At 27.6% G+C, this 24,800-nt stretch overlaps 1 protein-coding gene across 1 annotated transcript; it reads left to right on the top strand.

Annotated features, from left to right (window-relative positions):
- The first annotated feature begins 136 nt into the window (after window positions 1-136).
- On the top strand, window positions 137-23,913 carry LOC100206945 (ubiquitin-associated domain-containing protein 2). The gene is made up of 9 exons (XM_065788443.1): window positions 137-257; window positions 468-595; window positions 744-863; window positions 2,904-2,998; window positions 3,927-4,047; window positions 13,397-13,441; window positions 15,797-16,015; window positions 16,429-16,557; window positions 23,739-23,913. The coding sequence occupies exons 1-9, from the start codon at window positions 221-223 to the stop codon at window positions 23,856-23,858; spliced, it is 1,014 nt and encodes a 337-aa protein (XP_065644515.1). The 5' UTR covers window positions 137-220; the 3' UTR covers window positions 23,859-23,913.
- The last annotated feature ends 887 nt before the right edge of the window (window positions 23,914-24,800 follow it).

Here is a 24,800-nt window from a genome sequence, read left to right as displayed (position 1 = left end):
TGCATAACTAAAAAATATAGTTTAATAAATAATTACTTTTCAGTTATTTTTATACATACTTTATTTGAAATTATGCAACTCATAAATTGTTTAAATTTTAAAAATTCAAATTTTGTATAAAACTTTCTATAGAAATAGTTTTTAAATTTAGCTCCTACTTTATTTTAAAATAATTAAAAATCAATGGATTGATGATCAATGGATCTTGGAATAGAAAATAATGCAAGTTCCTGATACTCCATCTCCGATCAGTTTTGGTAAAAACAAAAAGATTTGTAAATTTAATTTAAAAAAAACATTAATTCTTTGTAATTATAGTGTAAGCTTTTACGCATATTTGTTTAGAGTAGTTGCACTATTTTCATGTTTGAATTAAAAGAAGTAGTTTTAAATGAACAAAGCTATAAAAAGAAATATTTTTATATCTAAAAAATTGTGTTATTATTTCAAGTTTATTTTTGTTGAAGCTCATGCACCTGTGAGTCGCATACTATTAATAACCTATGGAGTTTCATCAGCCACTGCCTCACTTTTACTTTCCAAATATCATTCTGAGTTTACTCTCAATTGGAGAAATGTTGTTGAACAGAAACAGGTTGTTTAAATTTTACTTAATAATGATGATGATGATCATTAGCGTCATTGTTGTTATTATTTTATAACATAATTTATTAGTTTCATTATCATTATTTTATATCATTATTATTAGCATTATACATCTGAACTAAAATATGTTTGTTTAGGTTTGGAGAATAATAACATCACAATTTATTTGCGATAGTTATTTTGATTCTATATGCACTTGTGTTATGGTTTATAATCTTTTGGTGCTTGAAAGGAGATGGGGAACAAGAAAGTACCTTGTAAGAATACTCTTATTAATTTAGAAATAGTTGTGTTAAGTTTTTGTTTTTAGTCACTATCAGAGTTGAAGTTAGTTTTTATTAGGTCCTTATTTTTATTTGATAATTATTTTGCCAAAGCACAGATTGCCACAAAGTTACTTTTTGTTTTGCTTTTTGATGCATTACATTTTAATGTTTAGTCTAAACATTATTTATATCAGCCAAACCAACCTAAATATTAAGGATATTTTAGGTCAGGAATATTTTTTATACTGGTATTTAAATAAGTCATTTAACTTAAGTTTTTTCAACAAGATGAAACTAACTTGAAACAAATAAATAAAATGACTTTACATTTTATTTATTTGTTTTAACAACAATCAACTTTTATATATGATGACAGTTATTATTTTTCTTACTTCACTTCACTACAGATTGGAAAATAAATTGCAATTTAATATTGGCACACATAACATTTAGCAACAATGCAAAGTTTCAGAAGCATTAGATCTGTACTGAAATTTATCTGTAGTACTTATCATAATATTGGTTTCAACAGAAATGCAGAATAAATAAATGTTCCTTTTAAAAAATTTTATACTTGACCACGTAAAAATTACCACATAATGTGACCAATGACAAAAACTTAAATTCAGTAATAATTTAAATAATTTTTTTCATTACTAGTACCTTAAGTTGTAAATAATTTCTTCCTTGTTGGAGTGTACTGTATAATTTTTTAACTTTCGATGTTAGTGTACAAATTGGAGTGTTCTGTATAATTTTATAACTTTCAATGTTAGCATACAAATTTGAGTATACTGTATAATATTTTAGTTTACAGTCACAATCAAAAGTTTAGAACATTTTTAAAATTTGCAGAAAGTATAAAATATTTGTTAAATTTTTTTATTATTATTCAAAATTTTGAGTAATTATTATTATATACTATTTTACGTTTTAAGCCATAAAATTTGCTTTAGTCATTGTTTGCTGTTATTTTAGCAAAAAATTAATATATTAGTTATTGGAAAAACTAATGAGTTAACAACAGAAAAACATGCTCAGATAGCTGTTCTATGTGAACAAGTATTTACATTATGTAAAAGCGTATACCTTTACCAGTGCTTCTGAAGTTTTGCCTCAAATAAATTCCACTGGTCAAAAGAAGCAACTTTAAGTTTTAAACCAACTCTTTGTAAATCATCCAACATTACACATAAAAAGATCATAAAAAGAGATAATCATTGGTTCATCAATAAAAAAACATGATTGTCTCAATTTAGAAAATATCTTGTTTAAACAGTTGTGTCATTTTTAAAAACAAAAATGGAGTTCATGTATTTAATTTTAATTAATATTTAAAGCGATATATTTAAATTAAAGGCATAATTTTGCTCACCATCACTCCACCATTGTGGTGATATAGTTAAAATGGCTTTTTGCTCACCATCACTTCACTATTGTGGTGATATAGTTAGAATGGCTTTAAAAAATTTTTAAGTATTTTACTTGGTGAAAATCTTATTGTTATGACATGAAAAAGATTATTTTAATTTCTTAAAATTTTAATAAAAGATTGTTTATTACTATCCTACTTTTTCTGTTGTTATTTCTTTGAATTTTTTTTTTATTATACTTGTTTATTTTTTTATTATTGTTATTGTTATTACTATTTTTTATTATTCGTTTTCAGTTTTAGTTCAATTTTTTTTCAATTTTTTAATTTTCAAGTTTCTTAGCCTACTTAAAATATCCTTAAAAAGTTTGGCATGTTAATGATTTAAAAATATATTTTTTTAAAAATTAAATATTATAATATATGATAATATATGATAAATATGATAATATATAAACCATGATAATATTAGTTATCATAGCTTTTGTTTTTATAATTTTTATAAATCAAACAATTTTTATAACAATCATGTTAAAAATGAATAAAAATACTATAAAAAGAAAAGGATAATGCTAACATTGAAATATTAATATGCAATGAAAATATAACTATGAAATAGTGATGTGTATTATTTTTAAAATTTATTATTGTTAATTTAGACATGGCTTCTTTCAATGTGGTTTATGTCTCTTGGATTAAACTTTATTTTGTATAAACTGGCATTTAATAACATTGATATTGCTCCATGTGGACTGTATCTTTTTATTTTTCCATGTTTAAAATATTTGTATGTTTTTTTATTTGTCTAAATTTTATATTAAAGAAAATGTAACAACTTTATTGACAGAAATTATATATATGAATGTGTATATGTGTGTATGTGTGTGATATATATGTTATGCTCAGATGTTAAAATTGCTCATTTCATGAAATGCACAATTTTTTGCTATTTTTTTGTGATTTGGATAGTGTTGAATTTTATTATTGTTTTTTTTTTGTTTTGTTTTTTTATATTCAGCATAATAAATAAAATTTGTATTTACTAAGTTTAAATAATTATATATTTTTATTATTTTATTGTTAATATATGTTTATTAAGTTTAAATATTGTTTATATATTTTTATTATTTTATTGTTAATATATGTTTATTAAGTTTAAATAACATTTATATACTTTATTATTTTATTGTTAATATATGTTTAGTAAATTTAAATAATATTTATATATTTTTATTATTTTATTGTTAATATATGTTTAGTAAGTTTAAATAACATTTATATACTTTATTATTTTATTGTTAATATATGTTTAGTAAGTTTAAATAATATTTAAATTAATGCTTAAATTAATATATTTTTAAATAGATTCTGCCTGTTTTAATATATATAGTCAGTTAATGTAAGGAGATTCAACTGCGCAATTCCCTATTCAAGTTCATTTTTTGAAAACATATTATATATAATAAGTATAACTATTTAACAACAATAAAAATTCAATATTTTTCATAATCCGCACAATAACACTATCCAGTTCACAAAATGAGCAAAAAAATGCATTTTTGAAATCCAAAATTTCATTTAATTTCTTAATAAAACTTCCACTTGGTAGCATATAACATGCTAATAAATAAGATGAATTTGTGATTCTCCCAAAATTAAATTTTACTTTAACTGTTTGTCAGTTATGGCCCAATCTTTGCCTTGCTAGTATTTTATCATAAGGAAATTCCTAGTGGAAGTCAGAAAAACACATTTGGTTTTTTGTTTACTCGAAAGGCGTTTACTTATTCTCTTGCATTACAGGTAGGTACTAAATTTTTGTGTGTTTAAATTAGTTTGATTACATTATCTAATTGATGCTTTTTGTTTCATTCTATCATGTATTTTATTCGTTTTACCCTAGCCCTAGCTCTGAACTGTCTAGAACTAGTGTTGTGATAAAGTAGAAATGATTTTAATTTCCATAAATTTTTATTTGAATCATTAAAAAAATAAAATGGTAATTCTAATAGTTCAATACTTTTAGTAATTCTAGTTTATTTAAGTTAAATTTAAGTTAAATAAAGTTTATTTAAAAAAAACAATAAGAAATATTAGGTTAATACTTTTAGTAATTCTAGCAAAGTTTTGAAAAAAACAAAAAAAACAATAGGAAATATAAGGTTATTAAATGGCATTTGAACATTAAAAGTAACTGTTTATATTATTTCTGTTGAGAGATCAGTAGTAAGGGTAATCCTAGAAGACCCAAGAGAGACTGTAAGAGAGACTGCAAAGTTTTTTTAAAAACAATAAGAAATATTAGGTTGTTAATTGGTAATTGAACATTAAAAACAATTGTTTATATTATTTCCGTTGAGAAACCAGTAGGAAGGATAATACTAGAAGACCCAAGATAAAAAAATGTAAGAGAGACTGCAAAGTTTATTAAAAAAACCCATAAGAAATATTAGGCTATTAATTGGCATTTAAACATTAAAAATAGTTGTTTATAATATTTTTGTTGAAAGATCAGTAGTAAGTAACCTAGAAGACCCGAGATAAAAGACTATAAGAATGTCATTCATCAAAATAGGAATATCAACAATATTTACTAGTAGTAAACAACTGAATTTTGTTTTGATTAAAATTCACCAGATCCCAAGCTGAGATCACATTAAAGGTCAACTGTAAGCAATCATTAACTTATGACTTTTTGTCAAGACTGAAAAATAATAACTGATGATTTTTTGTCAAAACTGAAGAATATACTTGCGTATTTATACTTAAGAGTTAAGATTATCAGCAAGATTATTTAGATTAGGACGCACGACCAAAAATTGAAATCATAGTTTTTCACAGCAATTGTCTAGCAGATAAGAGAATAAGATTCAGTTAAGCACTTGTTAAATAGTTTAGAGTGTGCTAAGGAGAGTTCAGGAGAATACTTTTGTGACAGGCATGTTGTCAAGACAATAGGCTGTAAAAGAGTTTAAGAGAGAAATTAATGTTAGCAACAGCAGTGGGCATGATCAAGGTGTCTAATATTTGAATAACCTGTTTCTTTGAGATAACAGGAAAAGTGTAATCATTAGAGGTCTCTTAACTTTGGGAAAGGAAATGAGATTAGACCTATGTATGAGGGTAAGACTTCTCTTTGTTGATGGCATTGTTAAAAGTCTCTAGACTTAACTTCTGAGATAAATGTAAGATTTAGTATTCTGAAAATAATGGACTTTAGCATCAGACTATGACTTTTTGCGATGAGAAAAAGATGTTTGTTATTCAATATTTTTTGAATCTTTGTGTATAAATGTACTAGGACAATTTTATGTACATAATTGTACAGATTAAATAATGTTTTTTTTTTATTGTTAACAGTTATGAGTATAAAAAGTTGTACATATTTTGGTGAAGCTGCAAGAGGTTATAATGGTATTTTTTTCAAACTAGATATTTATTGAGTTAAGATGTGGTTGCGGTTTAGATGTGATATAGTTTAGGATGTTATTGGTTTGATCTAAAGAAATTACAGAATTCTTATTTATTAGAAGATCTAATAGATTTTATAACAAAAGCTACTGACGCTGATAATGAATCTGACAAAAATTTTTTGGATTTTGCTTAATTATTTGATTCGGTATCGTCAACATTAAACTTTGTTGGTACATGTTTACATGTTTCAAACATAACTTTGATTTCTTGTAATAATAAAAAGGCATTATTTTCATCTTTTTTAAAAAAGTTCTTTTGAAAAAGATGAAAAAAATGATTACCATTAAAGTCTTCCCAGGAGGCGTGTGCAGTTTTCCATCTCGTTTTTTCACAAAGAAGTTTTTTATTTCAATAACTTGGTCACAGCTGTTTGCAAGTTTTATATATTAACTGTTTCAATACTTTGCAGAAAAAAGTTTCAAAAACAAAGAAAGCTAACAATAGGTAATTAAAATAAACTTAATAGAAAATAATAATAATTTAAATAATTTGTGTACTGCTTTTCTTTTTGTTTCTTTAGGGTGCTTGTTATTTTCAGGAACAAAATTGACAAAAAAAAATAGCTATATGTTTGTAAAATTTTAGTGTAACAAGTATAAGTTGTCCCTATATGAATACATCTATATAATGCATGGGTATATGTTGGTTATGTTCACACACTACCATCCATAATTATTTGAGTGGTCGTACTTTTCGATATAAGAGATCCAAGTTTTACTTACTATTGGGAGAAAAACTTAAAGCGCAATCTACCTGAATTATATGTTATCTTTCTATTTATTAGGTTTACAAAAATTAAATTAAGTCCCATCATTAACTTATGATAAAGTAAGATAAATTAATAATTTACTTATATATCATCTTATGCATCATTAAGCGTTAGTTTTTGACATTACTTTTAATTCCTGCCATAAAAATCCGAAAAGAGGGTGATATTGTAATTAGGGAGGCTAAATCATTCTATTTGATATTAAACTCAGTCATTAGAACTCAGTCAAGCAACTTATACAATGTTCTGAAGAATGTGTTTTGGATTCAAGCTTTAAGTCATTTTCTTCAAAAAAATAAATGGCTTCCATTAACCCAACTTTCTAAAGGTATAGCATGACTTTTTAAGTGGCCAAGTAAACTACTTTTGTCATTATTCCCTCTATTTTTATAATGTCACCTGCGGCATTCCAACCAAAACAACCCTAGACCTTCACAATTAATCCACCATATTTTATAGTTGATAATACCCACTATTTTATCATATTTTCAATGATTATTTTTTTAGACAAATAAAAAGATTTAAAACTTCAACACGTCGGTCCATGTTTACAGTCATTAATGGTCCATTTTTTATGTAGTTTTGCCCACTTTAGCACTTTTATTATTCTTATAATTTTTATCAAAGCATTTTAATCAAAATACTTTTTTGTTTTTTATTTATCATTATTATTTACTTAGTACAAAGTACAAAAATCAACATAAAAAATAGTTAAATAATAAAAAGCATTTTTAAACAAAAGTTCGAATAATTATGAATGGTAGTGTACGTTGGTTTGTTCATGTATGCATATATATATATATATATATATATATATATATATATATATATATATATATATATATATATATATATGTATCTACCTCATAGGCTTTGCTTTCTACATCACTTTTTAAACTTTTTATAATTTAATTTTTTTGTTCATTAGTATACACATGTTTAGCTTATTTGTATATAAACAGTTTACTTCATACACTGAATGGCTTTGGTTCAAATCTATCTATAAACTACTATCTATTTTTTCATTAATTTTCTCTTAAATCCTGCTGCTCTTATATTTGCTTTGTAACCATTTATCTTTCCTTTTTTTAAAAAAAAAAATCTTTCTATTGTATGTTTTTGAATGGTACACATCTCTTCAAATTCAGATTTTTATACCATTTAAGCTTCTCAGTATATTTTCTAAGTAAGGCGCACACACATATATACAATTATGTCATGTCATCTTCATATTTTTCACATTGCCTTAATTGTTTCATATTATCTTTCTATTCCTGTACGTTTTTTATCCCAATCTTTTAGCGCTTTGTAATTTTGGATACCTGTTGCTTTTTAACATTCAGCTCTGTGCGCTTAGTTCTACCCGCCGCCTCCCTTTTGTACCTGCCTTCTCCCTTTTGGTGAAATATACATAAACAATTATTAATATTAAATCTTTGCTTGAATTTTGTGCTTTTTATACATCTGTCTGACATCTTTTAATAGTTTTAACTCTTACTCTAAGACATCTTTTCTCCTTTCCTGTATGTGTTCGTCTAAAGTAACTGGTTATTGAGTCCGGTTGGAAATGATAAATGTTAATATATAAAACTTCCTTAATATTTAAAACTTGCAAACAGCCATGACTAGAAAACCGGTTGACGCATTTGCCATTAAATATAGCAGCTGCACACAAAAATAAAAACCACCGAGTAGAACAAGGCTTGACTTGAAACCGACAAGAAGGAATAAAAGCTTCAATACCTGCCTGGAATAAAGGTAAGTGGTTAAGGTTATCTGGAAAATGAGTTACAAATTAATTATTGAGTAAGATTGAGAAATACAGAAGATATAAGCTTTAGTACTAGCAGTTTTAGTGATGATAGAGTCAGGCCATTCAGTGTGATGAGTATAGAAGTCAACAATAACAGTAATATTGGTAGAGGGATAATGAGAAAGGGCTTGATTAATTTTATTAGAAATTGTATCTAAAAAGTCTTAAAAAGAAGGAAAACGATAAAGAGCAAAGTGGAAAAAAATTGAGTCAAGAGGTGCTAAGCAGAAGCACATGAAGAACTTTCAGATGAATTCAAATCTAATTTCTCTTTAGTCGAATTAAAGTTTGAATTGGTACATAAGTATATATCCATGCTAAGCATATGACTATTGAAGTCTTTGCAAATCAAAGGATAATAGTCATTAATACTGAGATCCAAAGAAGAAACAGCCAAATTCAAATTAGTTTTACAAAGACCAATTCTGGTAAATTTATGAAAGGTAAGATTCGACTAATAAAAAGTGACTAATATGAAATGGCATCACCATATAGTACAAACATCAAAAAAGAGAAGTAAAAGCATCCAGCTACTTAGAAAGTTCAATAAACTATTGCCTAGTAAATCTAAATTTGTTTTATACAATGTTTTAATTAGAAGCCATTTAATGTATGGCGTTGAAATTTGGGAAAACAGTAAATCAAAAAAAAAAATGCAACTCAAGTGTTTAGAAAAGAAAGCTCTATGAATTATTGGTCCTAACAAGGTATACACAAGCCCAATCCTAAAAATATGAAATCTGTTATCATTAGATCAAGAGTATCAAATGGCTATTAGAATCCAAGAGTAGAAGATATGTGTTGGATTTTTTTTTTCTTCAATATCTTCGCTTCCAACAAGGCTGCTAGCAATCACTATTAGAGTTGGAAATTACTAGAAGAGAAAAGATAAAGATTCTGAAACAAGATAAATATTGACAGACAACTTCAAAGATTGCAAACTATATGAATTCCAAAGAACTGACGTTTGAGGAAAAAACTAGAGGAATAAGAGTTTTTAGAGCACTTAGGAACAGTCACAGAAAAAGGATGACACTTAATTGAATGAGGAGTGACATGAGAATGAATTTTAGTTGATGACACAAGAGGCACTAGCTCTTTAGAACAGTGCCCATTATAGTATTGGTAGAAAAAAAGAAAAAAAAAACAAGATTACAACGATGTGATAATGGTTGGAGGTTGGCTGCAAGAGCAAGTTCAACTATGTTTACAATGCGTTTTTGCACCTTGTCTAAAAGAGAAAGGACATCATTAAAAGATCCGCCCCAGATATGGCAACGGTGTTCCATACAAGGCTTGATTTTGAGTTTATAGAGCTAGAGAATAGAATCCAGAGTAAGAAAGTTTCCAGTTTGATAAAGAGATGCAACCTTAGCAGATGCTAATTTTGCAAATGACTTGATATATGGTTTCCAAGAAAGATCAGAAGTAAGAGCTAATCCTAGAAGATGAAGGGTAGATGACTCATCAAGTACATTACCATTCATAAATATAGGAAGATCTAAATTATTGCGATAACGATTGGGTGAAAAAAATCGAATTTTATCTGAATTAAAGTTCACCAACTACTGTGAGCCCCATGCTGTAGCAGAAGTGAGATCCTTTTCAAGCTCAATTGCCCCCTCCAAACAATCAGAGAGTGTTGGCATCTTATCATGACAAGAATAAATGGTAGTATCATTAGCGAACAATGCCACCTTAGAAGTGAGAATATCTGAAAAATCATTAATGTAAATTAAAAAGAGTATAGGGTCTAGGATAGATCCTTGAGGAACCCCTGAAGTTACAAAATATGAAGAAGAGTGCTGTCCATTGAGGACAACTTTTGTACTACGATTGGAAAGAAAGGATTCAATAATCTTAAAGAGGTTACCAGATGCACCGTAAGAAGTAAGCTTATGGAATAGACCAGCATGCCAATCTTTATCAAAAGCTTTAGAAGTGTCAAGAGCGATGGCCTTAAGCTCTCCACCCTTATCTAATGCACAATAAAACCTATCGGTTATTACTGTTAGCAAATCAGCTGTAGAACAAGAAGATTGAAATCCATATTGATGATCAGAAAGTAAGTTTCAAAGTGTCAAGTTTAAGTGTCAGGTTCAAGATAAAAGATTAAGTGTTTGTTAATTAAAGATTCAAAAACTTTGCTTATGAAAGAGAGAAGACTAATGGGATGGTATTTAGATAAATCAGATTGCTCTCCAGAAAAAGGAGAAAAAAAACAGATATTTGAAAATAGTGATAACAGATGCTGCTTTCCAGCAGGCTGGAAAACGAGACTCTGATGAGCACTTGTTAAATAGTTTTGAAAGTATAGACAACAGCTCTGGAGAACACTTCTGCAAGACTATAACAGGTATGTTGTCGGGACCACAAGCTGTAGAAGAGTCTAAGCAGGAAATCACTTTAGATACAGAAGCTGGAGTGATACGAATGTTAAACAATGGATCAACCTGTTTGACAGCTATATCAGGTAGAACGCAACTAGTGGAATCATGAGATGATATTGATGAAAAGTTTGTAGCAAACAATTCAGCTTTGCCTTTAGTTGAGGTGACAAAGTCTGAACCATACAAGAGAGGTAATAGATTTGCCCTTATTATTGATACTATTAAAGATTCTCCATAAGTCATGAGAGCCAAATTTTTGTGATGAAACACGAGATTTCATAACCTGAGAGTAGCGGGCTTTGGCGTTAGACAAAACCTTTTTACCTAGCAGTAATAAGTAGACGTCTGTTTTCTGGAGAATTGTTTTGCTAATAGATATGGAAGATTAGACTCAACAGAAGAAAAGTTACTTCAAAGACCACAAATATTAGTGAATGGTAGGTTTAGAGAACTTAGTGATGATGCTGGTGTTTTGTGTTTTATAGTTTTTGGTACTTTATTCATTTTTAAATCTGTTAAAAAGCGTGACTCAAAGCTTAGACAGTACTCAGTGCACTGTTTAATAGCCCAAGCAATTCTCTCATTACTAATAATAAATCCTAAGCCGTAACAAAGAGCTCCAAATATGGTCTTGACAATGTACACCTAAAGTACAAACAGGGATACCATCCATACACAATTTGGCACTGTTAATACTTTGATATTTTTCAGCTGTTGATAAAGTCACCTCTCTGAGAGCTACCACAAAGTTCAGGAAACCTGACTACCAGCCGGCCTCAGAGCCATAAAACTGAGTTTTAGAGCTGTACCCTCATTAGGTGAGAATAGAATGAGTTGTCTAGTCATAAAAACAGAGACACAAGCAAAACCCATGCATTGAGTCAAGAAGATCCAGCATTCAACATCCTAAACTGGAAACAATGTATTAAAAATAAATCTGTGCCAGCCTAATAGATGAAGAAGGGATGCAAGGCTGGTCAGCAGATAGAATCTGTTTACCCCTCAAGTCTGTGTCTAGGAGGCCTTCTACGAGACAGTACCCGGATGCATTTAACATCTGCCCAAGATGAGTATTTTAATCGAGACACCTTTACTCAACTAAGAGCCCCAAGGCAGGGGGTGTTTTAAGTCAGAGTTGGCTTCTCCTAGCCTTTCTCTAAGAAAGTGTATCCTACAAGGCAGCAGAACATGAAGCAGATTGTACTGGGTTACATGTTACCAGTAGCAGGATAACCTGACCTGACATCCTTTTCAAATCTTTATTACATCTTTATCACATTTAATGATTTAAAAAAACATCCCTACATTAATAGAGGTTGCGCTAACTAATGAAAGTTGAACTCCAGTTGGTACAGACTGATTTAGGCAAAGAGGGCTTGACTAAAGAGATTGAGGCAGAACTAATCCTGAGTGATTATTTTGTAATGGACTATAAAGTTGTGCCTTCAAAGGTGTATGGTGTAGCCTGAATATTTGCATAATGTTTTAGCCTTTTGTGTCTTTGCATAATGTTTTAGCCTTTTGTGCCTTCAAAGGTGTATGGTTTAGCCTGAATATTTGCATAATGTAAAGAAAACATGACTCAATTAGATAAAATATAGCACCCCAAGCAATGAGCTATGCAGTCTTGCTTATTAATCCAAACTTATAAGTTAGGGCTTCTATGAGGCCTTAACAATGCACTCCAAAAGCACTAACAAGGGCACCATCCATGCACAACATGGCACTGTTAATACTCTGTTATTTTACAGATGTTGTAGCCTCTCTGAGAGTTACCACAGAGTTTGGGAAACCTTACTACCAGCCAGCCTCAGTATCACTAAACTGAGTTTAAGAGCTGTACGCTCATTAGGAGATAGGAGAAAATATACAGGAGGCAAAAGAAAAAATCTATGAGTGAGTCAAGAAGATCCAGCATTTGTCATCCTAGGCAGGACACAATTTAACATATGTTTACATCTATGCCAGCCTGAAGTTAAAGAAGAACCGTGAGGCTGGTAAATTGAATAATTCTGCTTACCTCTGTAGTCTTTGCAAAGCAGGCCATCTACAAGATACTAGAGTTTTGCAGTTAGTATCTGCCCAAGATAAATATTTTTATCGAGACACCATCTCACCATAACCTTTACTCAACCAAGAGTCCCAAGACAAGAGATTTTTAAGTCAGAGTTTTCTTCTGCTAGCCTTTGCTTAGAAAGGCAAATCCTACAAGACAGAAGGATATGGGGAAAATAATACTAGATTACATCTCACCAGCATCAGGATGATAGTAACTTATGACTGAGCAACACTGTACCAGAGATTTACACAGAACATAAACATACATATAGTAACTTGCTGGTGAGCGAACACCATGCCAGAGGTTCACACAGAACACAAATGGACATAGACATCAAGCATAGAAATTTCTTTAAGTCTTTAATGAGGATAAAATGCTAAACCATAAATAAAGAGGCATACAAACTATTTTTATGTTGTGATATTTATACTTTTTTGTACAAATTGTCATTAGATGCAAAATAAAATTCAAAATTTTATTTTAATTACAAAATTTCTTTCAAAAATTCCTTTTTTGATACAATTTTACACCTAATAAGAATCTGTACAAATAATAATAAATAAGATTGAATTACCACAAGAGAAAAAAATATATATATATTTTATATTTCTTTCATATATATATATATATTTTTTATTTTTTATTAGATTTGTAGAACAAAGAAATCTCTACTATTGGCTGGCTGTGGAATTGTGAGTATTTATTAAAAAAAAGTTCTGATAATTTCAATAGGGCTTTTTTTATAAACATTTTCTTTTAAAATTAAAACGTGAACAGGTATATTAACTATTTTAAAAAATTTTAAACTATTTTATACTTTATTTTCTTATGTTATTACGGAAAAGCAATACAAAGTAAACAGTTAATTTGTTTAATATCACATTTGTTGTGACAAAAGTAATATTACTGAAAACCTTTTATAGTAAAATTTTTTTGTTTTATAGTTTTGAAAATTCTGATGTAATATTTCATCATATAAAGAGTTTTTTATTATCTAGTTGTAAAAGTCCAAAACTAGTAAAAGCTCTCTTAGCTTCCGCTGATATAGAAAAAATAATTAAAACAGCTTTTTTAAAATATTTCTTCTGCATTCAGATCTGGTTTTAACAACAGCCTCTTTTTTAGCAATTTTCGATTTCATTTCCTGATCGTCATGGTCATTCAAATCTTGTTGCCAAATTGATTTTCTTTGTTAAAAACATTAAGATCTGACATTCTTTATCAGATGAATTTAATCAATGTTTCTTCTTTCAATAGTTCTATTTTCAAATTTTTTACAAGTTTTTTTTTAAATTTTTACAAGTTGAATTAATGGATTATTTTCATCAAGTTTTTTTCAATCCCAATTTTAGAACTCAAAAGATAAGTATCTTATTTTGTAGAACTCAAAAGATAAGTATCTTATTTTGTAGAACTCAAAAGATGAGTTTCTTATTTTGAAAAAGCTGTAATTGTTAAGTTGTTTTAAAGCAACACAAAGTTCATAAATGTCACCAAAACTATTTTTGCTTCTATACGGACCTCCGAAAAGTGGTCAAACACTTTAATAGTACTACTTCATATTGCCCTTTAATCCCAAACCAAAGCTTGTTTAAACTTTTCAATAATATTTGGTTGAATTTCATCATTGCTCACTGGTGATTTATGAGTTTGAACATTTAAACCTGAGCATGTTCGACTGGATTAGTTCTAAGCATAAAATGCTTGGCTTGATTCAAGACAACAACTTAAAAATGAATAACTCAATTTGAAACCTAAGAAATAAAAAAAAGGTAAAAAGCAATCCTTTTTTTTTTTCTTTTGTGTTTGAGAATAATTTTTTTTTTTTAAATTAAATGATTATGGCCTTTTTATGTTAATTTTGTATTTAAATATGTCATTGAGAAAATGAAGAAAATATATTTACTCTACATTTTACATTCAAAAAGTAATAAAAACTTATTGGCAAATTTTATCATTCCCTGTTTCCATTGTTGGATTAAAGTGGGGGCTAGAGAAGGGGCCCCTAGCCCCCCTCCCCCAAAAAAATTTGCTACTGGCTGTTTCAGATCAGCAACTTTTTTTATAAAAAAAAAAATTTATTGTTAAAAAACTTTCTTTTAAAAAATATAAATGCGCATCCCTCTACTCAACTTTTAAATTTCATGTGGAAGTTCAAAAAATTATCTCAAGTTTTTTTATTTTTAGTGTTTAATATTTTGATATTTAATCTCATGATTGGTGAGAAAGAAAAAAAAAAAAAACCTTTAAAGTTTAAAATTGACAACAAACTCATACATTAAAGCACGTCCAGATAGAATTTGTTAAATTCAAGAAGGATTAAAACTTGAAAAAAGTCTAGGTATATTGGATTCAATTGGCTTAAAGTTGAAAGCTTGAAACAGCAGAATCAATTAAAACTTTTGGTTCAAAAAACTCGACTCAAAATAGCTTGTATACTTTTGCCTTAAGTTTAGAGTTAAGGTTTAGTATATTTACTTAAAAAAAGTAAATCTCTAAAAAAGTATAGAGTTAATAATAAAGCTTTGCGCAGTTGTTCTTGAATTCTGACTCAATACCAAAATGTCTGAGGTTTAATGTCGGCTCTGACCAGATAAGTGACGTTGATAAGGAAGGAGGTGTAAACTTCCAAGTTATATGCTTTTCCACAATGCTCTGTGAAAAAGCCATAAGGACTTCTGGGAGCACTTTAACAGCCACACACACAAAAAAAACAATTGCATGGAAAGTTTTCAAAAGTCTTATATAAAAGAAGTAGTCAAGAAATGAAGTCTTTTAAACATTTTTGTGTCAGATCTGTGTAATTTTTAGTAACATTTGAACATTATTTTTAATAATAAACTGAACAAATCATAGTAAACTGGACAAATCATTTTAACAGTTTTTTGTAGTATTATTGACTGTTAATTTTAAAATAAATAATGAAATTATTTGTTTATTATTAATTTTAAAATAAATAAAAATGTACTTAATATGTTTTGATATTATTACTTTATAATATCAAATTATGTCAAATAAATTTTTATTTTACCATATTTTATTATTAGATATCAGGCCTAATATATAGTTGGAACGTTTTCAAAATTCAACAATGGCGTCTTGTTCCTGAATCTATATATTCATTTTTGTATTCTTTTTATTCCTATTTTCTTCCAAGTGAGGAGTCTCTTCCTTCCAAGAGAGTTTTTATTGGAGCTACACCTGAAATTCATGAAGATATATTATATGACTATGCCGTTAAAAAGCAAAATTTTACGCGAAGATATGTGAGTATTTTTTGTTAATTTTGTAATTTTTCATCGCCAAATTTTTTTCTTAGTTTTGTTTAATTTTTTACTATGAAGTTCTGGTCATGACATTTAACTGAACCTATTAATAGTATATATTTTGGTGGAACAGGTGAGGCTTTTTAGTTATTGTGAAAGCATCTCACCTGAGAGAGGAAAAAAACTGATATATTCATTCAGTTAAGGTAAGGATAGGGGGAGCTTGTAGTCCATTCTTTTAGTGGGGAGGATGGATTATAAGCTCCCGTTACCCTTAAAACAGGTTTGAATTAGGCACCCAGTTGCTTTAATTTACTTAAATATTAATAAAATAATGATTATTTTATTTAAAAAATATTATTTACTAAGTTATATTTAATATTGAAATAAGTTTTTTAATTTTTTATCATTAGGTTGCTAGGGATCAGATGCATCAAGGATATTCTGATGTAGTTAATCCATCCTTTTCTCAGTTGTTCCAACAACGTCAGCCTGCTGAGGCATCAAATGTTAATCCTGTTCAAACACCTTCAGAAGAAAAGGTATATAGAACTTTTATATTTTTTTTTAAAAAAGCTTTTTACAATTTATATTTATGCAATATTTTTAAAAATTTATGTTAAAAAGAAGATTTTTAGAATTTTTTAAAAAATTCATTGGTATGATATTTGTTTTTTTTTTGTTTTTTTTTCTTAAGATTGAAAATTGAGAAATTTCTTATTTGAAATCTTTTGAACCAAATAACCCCAAAATAACTATTTTAGTAAAAAATGCTACAGTTAAAAATTTTAATTAAAAAATCTCCAAACAGAAGTTATATAGAAAAGTATAAAAAGTCTTATGTTTGGTTTGAAGTGAACAAATTTTTCTTAACTTTCCAATTAAGTAAGTTTTAATAATTATTTATGTATTAATAATTAGTTCGTTAGGAGAAGGGGGGTTATATTTTTCCATCAATCAACTCGAACACATGCTTAAACAGAAGTTCATTTAAATGGAGTTGACAAATGAGCCACTGTATTGCTCTATCAAGTTCTGTTTCTATTAGTTTTATCACTCCTATAAACTTACCATTGTTTACTGCAGTTGTACAGTTGTAAAGAATGCCTACTACCATTTTCAAATATCAAGTTTCATCAGCAGTGCAGTGAGAAGTTCTATTATCAGGTATTAAGTAATTTATATAGCTGCTGCTTGGTACTTCAACTATTGTAATATGTTCTTCTTCAACTGTCCCTGTAGTTGTTATTGTCTTTTCTAACATCAGAACCAATACATTGAAATTTCAAATTTTTGCTTTTTCTCCCAATTACATTTTTTCGTCCAATATGAAGTCTTTCTTGTTCTACTTTTTTCTTATCAGGCGTATTTGATTCATTTAATATAACCATGTCTTTTAAAGCAGTATTAACAATAGCAGTAGTCAGCAACTGACACAATTTTTTGTGTTTCAGTTTTTCTTAAAATGTAGGTGTATGATGTAGGTATGGTGTAGGTGTATGGTGTAGGTGTATGGTGTAGGTGTATGGGTGTAGGTATGATCAAGTAGTCCATAAATATTTTTTGTGTTTTTGTCCAACAAATGCGTTCCATTCATAATCACCTTAAAAGTACATCTGCATTTTTGCATTTAAATGTTAAGTTATCAGTATTACTGCAAGTATAAAATGCTGCCATGAGTTGCTTTTTATTATTATTATAGTTATATACTACTTTTTATTGCTAAAAAATTAAATATATACGTTATCATTGTAATGCAGTCATTGCACATTGGTTAGAGTTCTGACTCAGAACCAAGAGGACTGATGTTATTGAATCAAGAGGACTGATGTTATTGAACCAAGAGGACTGATGTTATTGAACCAAGAGGAATGTTAAGACACTGGTTCTAGCCCAATAAGCAAAATTGGTAAGGAAGGAGATATATTACAAGTAAAGACACTAAAAAAGTTCACATTTTCTGGTAAAATATATGTTAAAGAGTTTTTACAAAAATGTCTTTTTTCCTCTTACTAAATCACATGGTAGTAAACCTGTGTTCTGATTTAGCTTCAAGTCATTATAATTAACTTAGGATTGGTAAAAATGACATTATAGTTGTGCCTAAAATAGCAAAAAACCATTTAACCAGAATTAAGAGTTATTGAAAAGTACGAAAAACGAAAAATTAATAATAACAAAAAAGTTTTGCAGAAATTTTTCATTTGAAAATGTCATTTAATAAAGAATTAAATAGTTTTGATTTTTTTTTTTTTTTTTTTTGCACTCCAACTTGTGGGTACCACCAAAACAAAAGTTCGAAATTTTATTAGGTGCCCACAGGAATAAATAAGGTTCTTTAAAATATTTTACTTCTTATAATAATGTATTGAAATTATTACATAGTTCTAAATAAAAATTGATGAGTCCCTTTTTTTAGTAGTTTTTCTATTTTCACATCTATTTCGTGTACACAATGATTTCTATTTTAAAATTCGTGAATTTCTTCTTTTTCACACTTTGCTTAGTTCTACTGCATTTTTTTTGTGAACACGCTTTAGTTCTACTTTCACATTAATTTTGTGTTCGCGCTTTAGTTCTATTTTAAAGATAAAATTTAATCATTTGGTCAGAATTTGAGCCTACAAGTAATTAGACTAATTAATTTGACCTTGTTAATTTAATTACTAATGCATTTAGCGCCAGAATTGTTGGAAAACTGCACTTTTAACCAATGCGCAGTTTTCCAACAATTTATTTTTGCATTAACCCGCTTTGATTACAAAGGCAAGTGTTTTTACATCACAATTTAAAAAGCTTGTACGCTTTGGTTGCAAAACCATATGGTTTTTGGTTATTTAAAAATATGAGTAAGCTAATATTGGATAAATGAAAAAAGAAAATACTGGCTGAATGAGTGAAAAATCTAAGTAAAAAAAAGTTTAAAAGTATTTAAAAAAATGTCTTTCATTATTTCATCGGAAGAAACATTTAACTAGCAATTTGTTTCAATTATTAAAGCAAAGTTCTTATTTTGCATTATGAAATAGTTTTTCTATAATAAGAATTAAGAATTTCCATAAGAAGAAAAATATTTACTTTCTTACTAACTTACAATCTTTGAGCCATGTTCAAAGTTCTGATAATTGTAGCTCTTCTTTTTGTTTAATCATAAAATTTATTTAATGATTATTTTCAGTTAATTATAAGAAATGTTCTTTTTAACCAAAATTATTTGTGAAACTATTAAATCATCAATAACAGTTAAAAAAAAAATTTAAACTTGCTAATATTAGGATTATCTGGGATAAAATTGCTCTATATATTTCACTGCTTTCTTAGAAAAAATTTAAACTTGCTAATATCAAGATAATCTGGGATAAAGTTGCTATCATATATTCTACATATTTTATATATTTATATTTCTTAGAAAAGTATTTAAGTACAATTTTTTTAAAAGTTTCTTAAAAACCCAATAGTAAAAAATATATGGTATAAAATCTGGCAGTAATTCCTGTAATTTGCTGAAATAACTGGTTGTTGAATGGACTGTTCCCACTATAAGAAATAACCGCAATGCATTTTGGTGTTTATATTCACCAAAAATAAACAAATAACATCATTTCAAACAAATAACACAATTTGGAACATGATTTAAAGGTTATTGATGACAATCCATGTTTGTTTAAAAAAATTTTAACTACTTCAAAACCAGTATTTTGAGAAGTAACTAGTCAGTTTAATCAAATAGATGCTGAAGAAATTGTACAGTAGCAAATAAGCTCATGGTCAAGATGTCTTTACTTACTTCCTAATACAAGTCAAGAAAAAATACTCAAATACTTAATTATAGACAATAGTTCAACAAGTTAGATATGCTTTAATGCATAAAATTTCTGGTTATCAGCTGTTTAAAGAGAATTTAGTTAAAAATTTAGTAGTTAAACCAAATATTGAAATAAATTCTTTCCTTATTAAAACTAGTGTTTCAGCTTCAATGAAAAAAAAAACTTTGTTTATGAACAACCTTGTCAAAAAGAAGGAGGTGTTTTGTATGCTAAACGTAATTGCCTAGCCAGCACATCTAGTTTTACTTTTGTAATTAAAACCTGCATGAACACGTCTTTGTCACGATTTAGGCGTAAGCCAAAAACACATTTATTCTACGGTCAGTTTTATTTGAGTTTCACATGTGTTTTATGAGGTTTCAAAGTGAAATTTAAATGTTGCTTGCTTTTATCAGTGATTTCACATTCCTTACGAAAATTTAGTATAATATTAAACTACATTTCCGTAATGTTGAAACCATTATTATCTTAGCTGGTGTTTTGGTAAATAGTTAATTTCAAGGAATAAAAACCCTATTTAGGCATGTGTTATTCTTTTTGTTTTGGATGGTTTTTAACATGGAACATAAACTATGTGTAACTTTTTTCCGAGTTCACCTTTTCGTAAAAAAATTCACGAAAGTGCTCTTTTGTATCAGGAAATAGAGACATTGGTGCAACCCCAATTTTTGCACATTGCCAAGCAGCGAAAAACTGTCTGATAGTTTATATAATCTGGGAGAAGGAATAACATTTTCAAATCTTTTAAAAGAAAATAATCATCATTGCATAACTTATTATTAACATCTGACATCAAACATCAATATCTGAATATCAGCAAAGAATAAAAGAACTAATTTTAATTCTGATAATATATTTAATCTTGTTGGTACCTTAAATAATGGATTTGAAGTAGAATTCATTGGTTTATTTAATTTGATAAAACCCAATCAGTGGTTATTTCAAAACATTTAGTTCTATCCAAAGAGAGAATAAAGAATATGAAAAAAGCTATTTTATCACCATCTATAAGTTTGTGGAATGAAGAAACGAAAAAACGCTTGACATCTTTAAACTTTAGTTTCGTTATTAATAGACAAAAAAAGTATATTTCCTGCCTCAATTTTGAATGGAATTTTCAAAAACAGTAAAAATAACTTTTACAACCAAGCTTGTAAATGGGAAAAAATAAATGAAAATACCGCAGTTAAAAAATATGAAAATATGAAAAATGTACCTGCAACAAAAGTTGGATTTATCTTTAATCCAAAATGACCTTGGCTTACTTAATTCTCTTGATCCTTATTCAAAAAAAAGTTTGAATATAGCTGAAACTTGCCAGAATAAAACATTTTCCCCTGCTGTTGTTAATGATAAAACAATGCTTAAACAAAATCGTGTCTGTTTTTATCAATGCCAAGGTAATATGGCATTATTAGAGATAGAAGAATTAGACTTTATTGTTTATATGGAAAAAGATTATTGAGAATTTCTTAAAAAACAATCGGAAAAAACTACTTAATCAGAGTTAACTAAATTTTAATTTATGCAAGAAATTATTTATCTGAAGCAGATAGTGGCAAAAAGCAACTGGCAAAAGTTTGCTAAATAACAGCAAACTATCCAAGTTATTTAATAATTTCTGGCGCCATAGACAATTTAAATGGTGTTTGTAAAATTTGATATTTTTTTATTCGCTGCATTGCTCTTTCTACATTAATACGAATAGCAGCAATTTTTTTATTTTTATTCTCATCTTCAAGGCTGCGTTGAGCTTTTTCGTTTAGACATGGTGGTATAATTAGTGAAATATTTTCTGGTAAATAATCAGTAATATTGAAAACTCTATCTGCCATTACACTGTCTCCTGGTTCAAGTAGGTTATGTATGCCACAATTTTTAGTAATTTGTCTGAAAAACGACTACAGTATAAATCAGAGACAAAAGTTATGGTTCCAATAAGTGCTATTCCAATTAATCCCTTTCCTGTATTTTTATCTTCATAACTAAGAAAAGCTCCAGACTGACTTCGAAAAGATGTCGGCATTTCAATAAATTTCAATAAAAGTTCAGTGCTATCTAAAATTAACCTTGTCGATTCATATTTTTCCTTAAAATATTTTGGAATTGTTTCTTTCACAGTTGTCCAAATTGTTAGCATACGCATTTGAGAATGCAAAAAATCCATGACACTATGATACTACTAACATGATTTGAGGATATGTCAAAGTGTAACGCCGTGTCTTCAACTAAAACGCCAAGTCGAAATCTTGTTAGAACTAAAAATTATGATTCTACTAACATGACTTGAGGAAATGTCAAAACGTAACGCCATGTCTTCAACTAAAAGAAAAGTCGAAATCGTGTTTGAACTAAAAATAATTCAGGCTGTGAACTCATTATATGTCCTCTTCCCTTTTTATCGTAGCTAAAATTTGTTTTTTTTTTCAATGTTTGTATTAGACCCCCAAAATATAAGATTACTTGCAGCAGGTTCTAAATATTTTAATAGAACTTTAAATAGGTATTTTAATAGAACTTTAAATACAACCTATTTAAAGATTCGAAACTAGTATAAAATTTAAAGTGTGCTTGGTTATGTTTAAATCTGTCAGTTGTAAATTTTAATTGATTGGTAGTGTGATTTTGGCTCGTAATTTTTTTCGTTTCTTTTTTTTTTAGTTTTTATAATTTTCAATTTGTCATTAAGAGAATAATTTATTTTTTTAACTTTTCATGCTCGGTTTCTTCAAATAATATCGTTTTCTTTGTTTTCAATTTCGTCTATTTTCCTTTTCTATCAAATCGAATTATTTACTGTGATTCTTGGTTTTTTTATATTGTCTGTTTTTGGCAGTAAAGATGAACAGTTGTTCATATAGGTCTTTTTTCCTCCTGTTCAAAAGTTGATCTGAACAAACTCGATGAGAAATAGAAGGAACAAAGTTTATCCCACTAGATAAAGATTTTTTTTCTCAAATGACTTTCCTTTGGGATAAGGTAAAATGATAAATTTTTGTTTTTAATTGAATTATGGTAGCATAATGGAACACAGCAAGTTATGCCACCGTGATACTTTGATGTTGTTGTTTTTGGCTCAACAGTAATATTTTCTTGAATGGAATGAGTTATAAGTTTTTCACCAGATATTTTATCATTTGAAATCATTTTTAAAATGACTTTTTAAATAAAAATACTTGACTGCTTTTTAATAAAAAACTTTAACGCTTATTTCTTTATTTTTATAATGAGTACGAAGACCGAAATGCATCGCGATTATTTTTTTTAGAGAACCGTCTATTGTCATAAAAACTATAATCTTAAACTTTTTTTAATAGTTTCTTTACATTTTTGAATTTTGTGAGTTACGCAAAAAATAATCGGTTATATATATTCAAATTTGTTAATGTAGTTTTTCTCTTTTTGTGCTAGAAATTATTGTTTATCGTTTTTAAAAAATTTAAAAGGTCGTTTTCGATAAAAACTGTTTTGTCAGAGCCGTTGCAGTTAAAGTGGCGTTGTAAAAATGTTTCCATTATAGAAAACAAGTAGTGCGAGTAAACAAGTTCATTGACACACTAAGACATTTGTATGTTTTCCATTTGGCTGTCAACTAGAAATTTTTTTTTTAATACATTACATTTTATTTTTATTTATCCTACAGTTTCTATTCACCCGTTTTTATGGTACTTGGTATTTATTGTAAATATAAATATTTTAATATGAAATAAAATACACATAATTCTATTAATATTATTATATATAATTATATTATGTAATAGAATTATATATATATATATATATATATATATATATATATATATATATATATATATATATATATATATATATATATATATATATATATATATATATATTAGAACTATATACAATTCTATTATGTTCTATTTATTTAGATAAGAACTCTTGTCGATATGGGGTTTAGTCGTGCAGATGTTGTTCATGCACTTTTAAGTTCAAATGAAGATTTGCAAGCCGCTACCTCCATACTGTTATCTTCTACTTCCTCTTCATAATTCGTTTATGAATACCTAGTTTTAAAATTGAAATTGTTCTTTAATGAATTTTTTTTCTTTTTTTATTTGTTTGTTTTGCGCGTGTGTGTATACATATATATATATATATATATATATATATATATATATATATATATATATATATATATATATATATATATATATATATATATATATATATACACATATACATATACATATATATATATATATATATATATGTATAAAAAATAGAAAATCTCTCTCTATATATATATATATACATATATATAAATATATATATACATATAAATATATATAAATATATATATATGTATATATGTATATATGTATATATGTATATATGTATATATGTATATATGTATATATGTATATATATATATATATATATATATATATATATATATATATATATATATATATATATATATATAGAGAGAGAGAGAGGAGAGAGAGAGAGAGAGAGAGAGAGAGAGAGAGAGAGAGAGAGATTTTCTATTTTTTAGCAAGATAAATAAAACAGTTACATAGAAAAATCTTAAATAATTTTAATAAAATTAAAAAATCTAGAAAAATAAACGCGTCTACCTAAATTTTACGTCAATTATCTTGGTCAATATAAAAAGTATTTGGTTTTCCCACATTTTTTTTGTTTTAAGAGAATTAGCTTTGTATATTTTCTATGTAGTTTTTCTATGTCTATTTTCTATGTAGGTATCCCAAAAAAATCTTTTCAACCAATTTTTAGCATTTTTATCCATTTTGACAGTAGTTTTGAGAGATTTTGCATAAGCCAAGTCAAACTACGATTTAAATAGCAAATCAATGCTTTGATTTTTAAATGGTACATGTATTAATAAATTATGATGAAAATTGTTGGTATTACATACAGGGTTCGTACTGTACCTGGAAAACCTGAAAAATTAGTTAATTTCGGCTAAA

The sequence above is a fragment of the Hydra vulgaris genome, chromosome 01 (genome assembly GCF_038396675.1).
Source record: "Hydra vulgaris chromosome 01, alternate assembly HydraT2T_AEP".
NCBI lineage: Eukaryota > Metazoa > Cnidaria > Hydrozoa > Anthoathecata > Hydridae > Hydra > Hydra vulgaris.
Note: the sequence above shows the minus strand (reverse complement) of the source record. Positions and strands in the feature narration are given on the sequence as shown.

What these genes read in the sequence shown, in the direction of transcription:
- LOC100206945 (XM_065788443.1), top strand. Translation starts at nt 221, where the DNA reads ATGCAAGTTCCTGATACTCCATCTCCGATCAGTTTTG. An exon ending in TCCATCTCCGATCAGTTTTG is followed by an intron (nt 258 to 467) that starts GTAAAAACAAAA and finishes TTTTTGTTGAAG; the next exon opens with CTCATGCACCTGTGAGTCGC. An exon ending in AAACACCTTCAGAAGAAAAG is followed by an intron (nt 16,558 to 23,738) that starts GTATATAGAACT and finishes CTATTTATTTAG; the next exon opens with ATAAGAACTCTTGTCGATAT.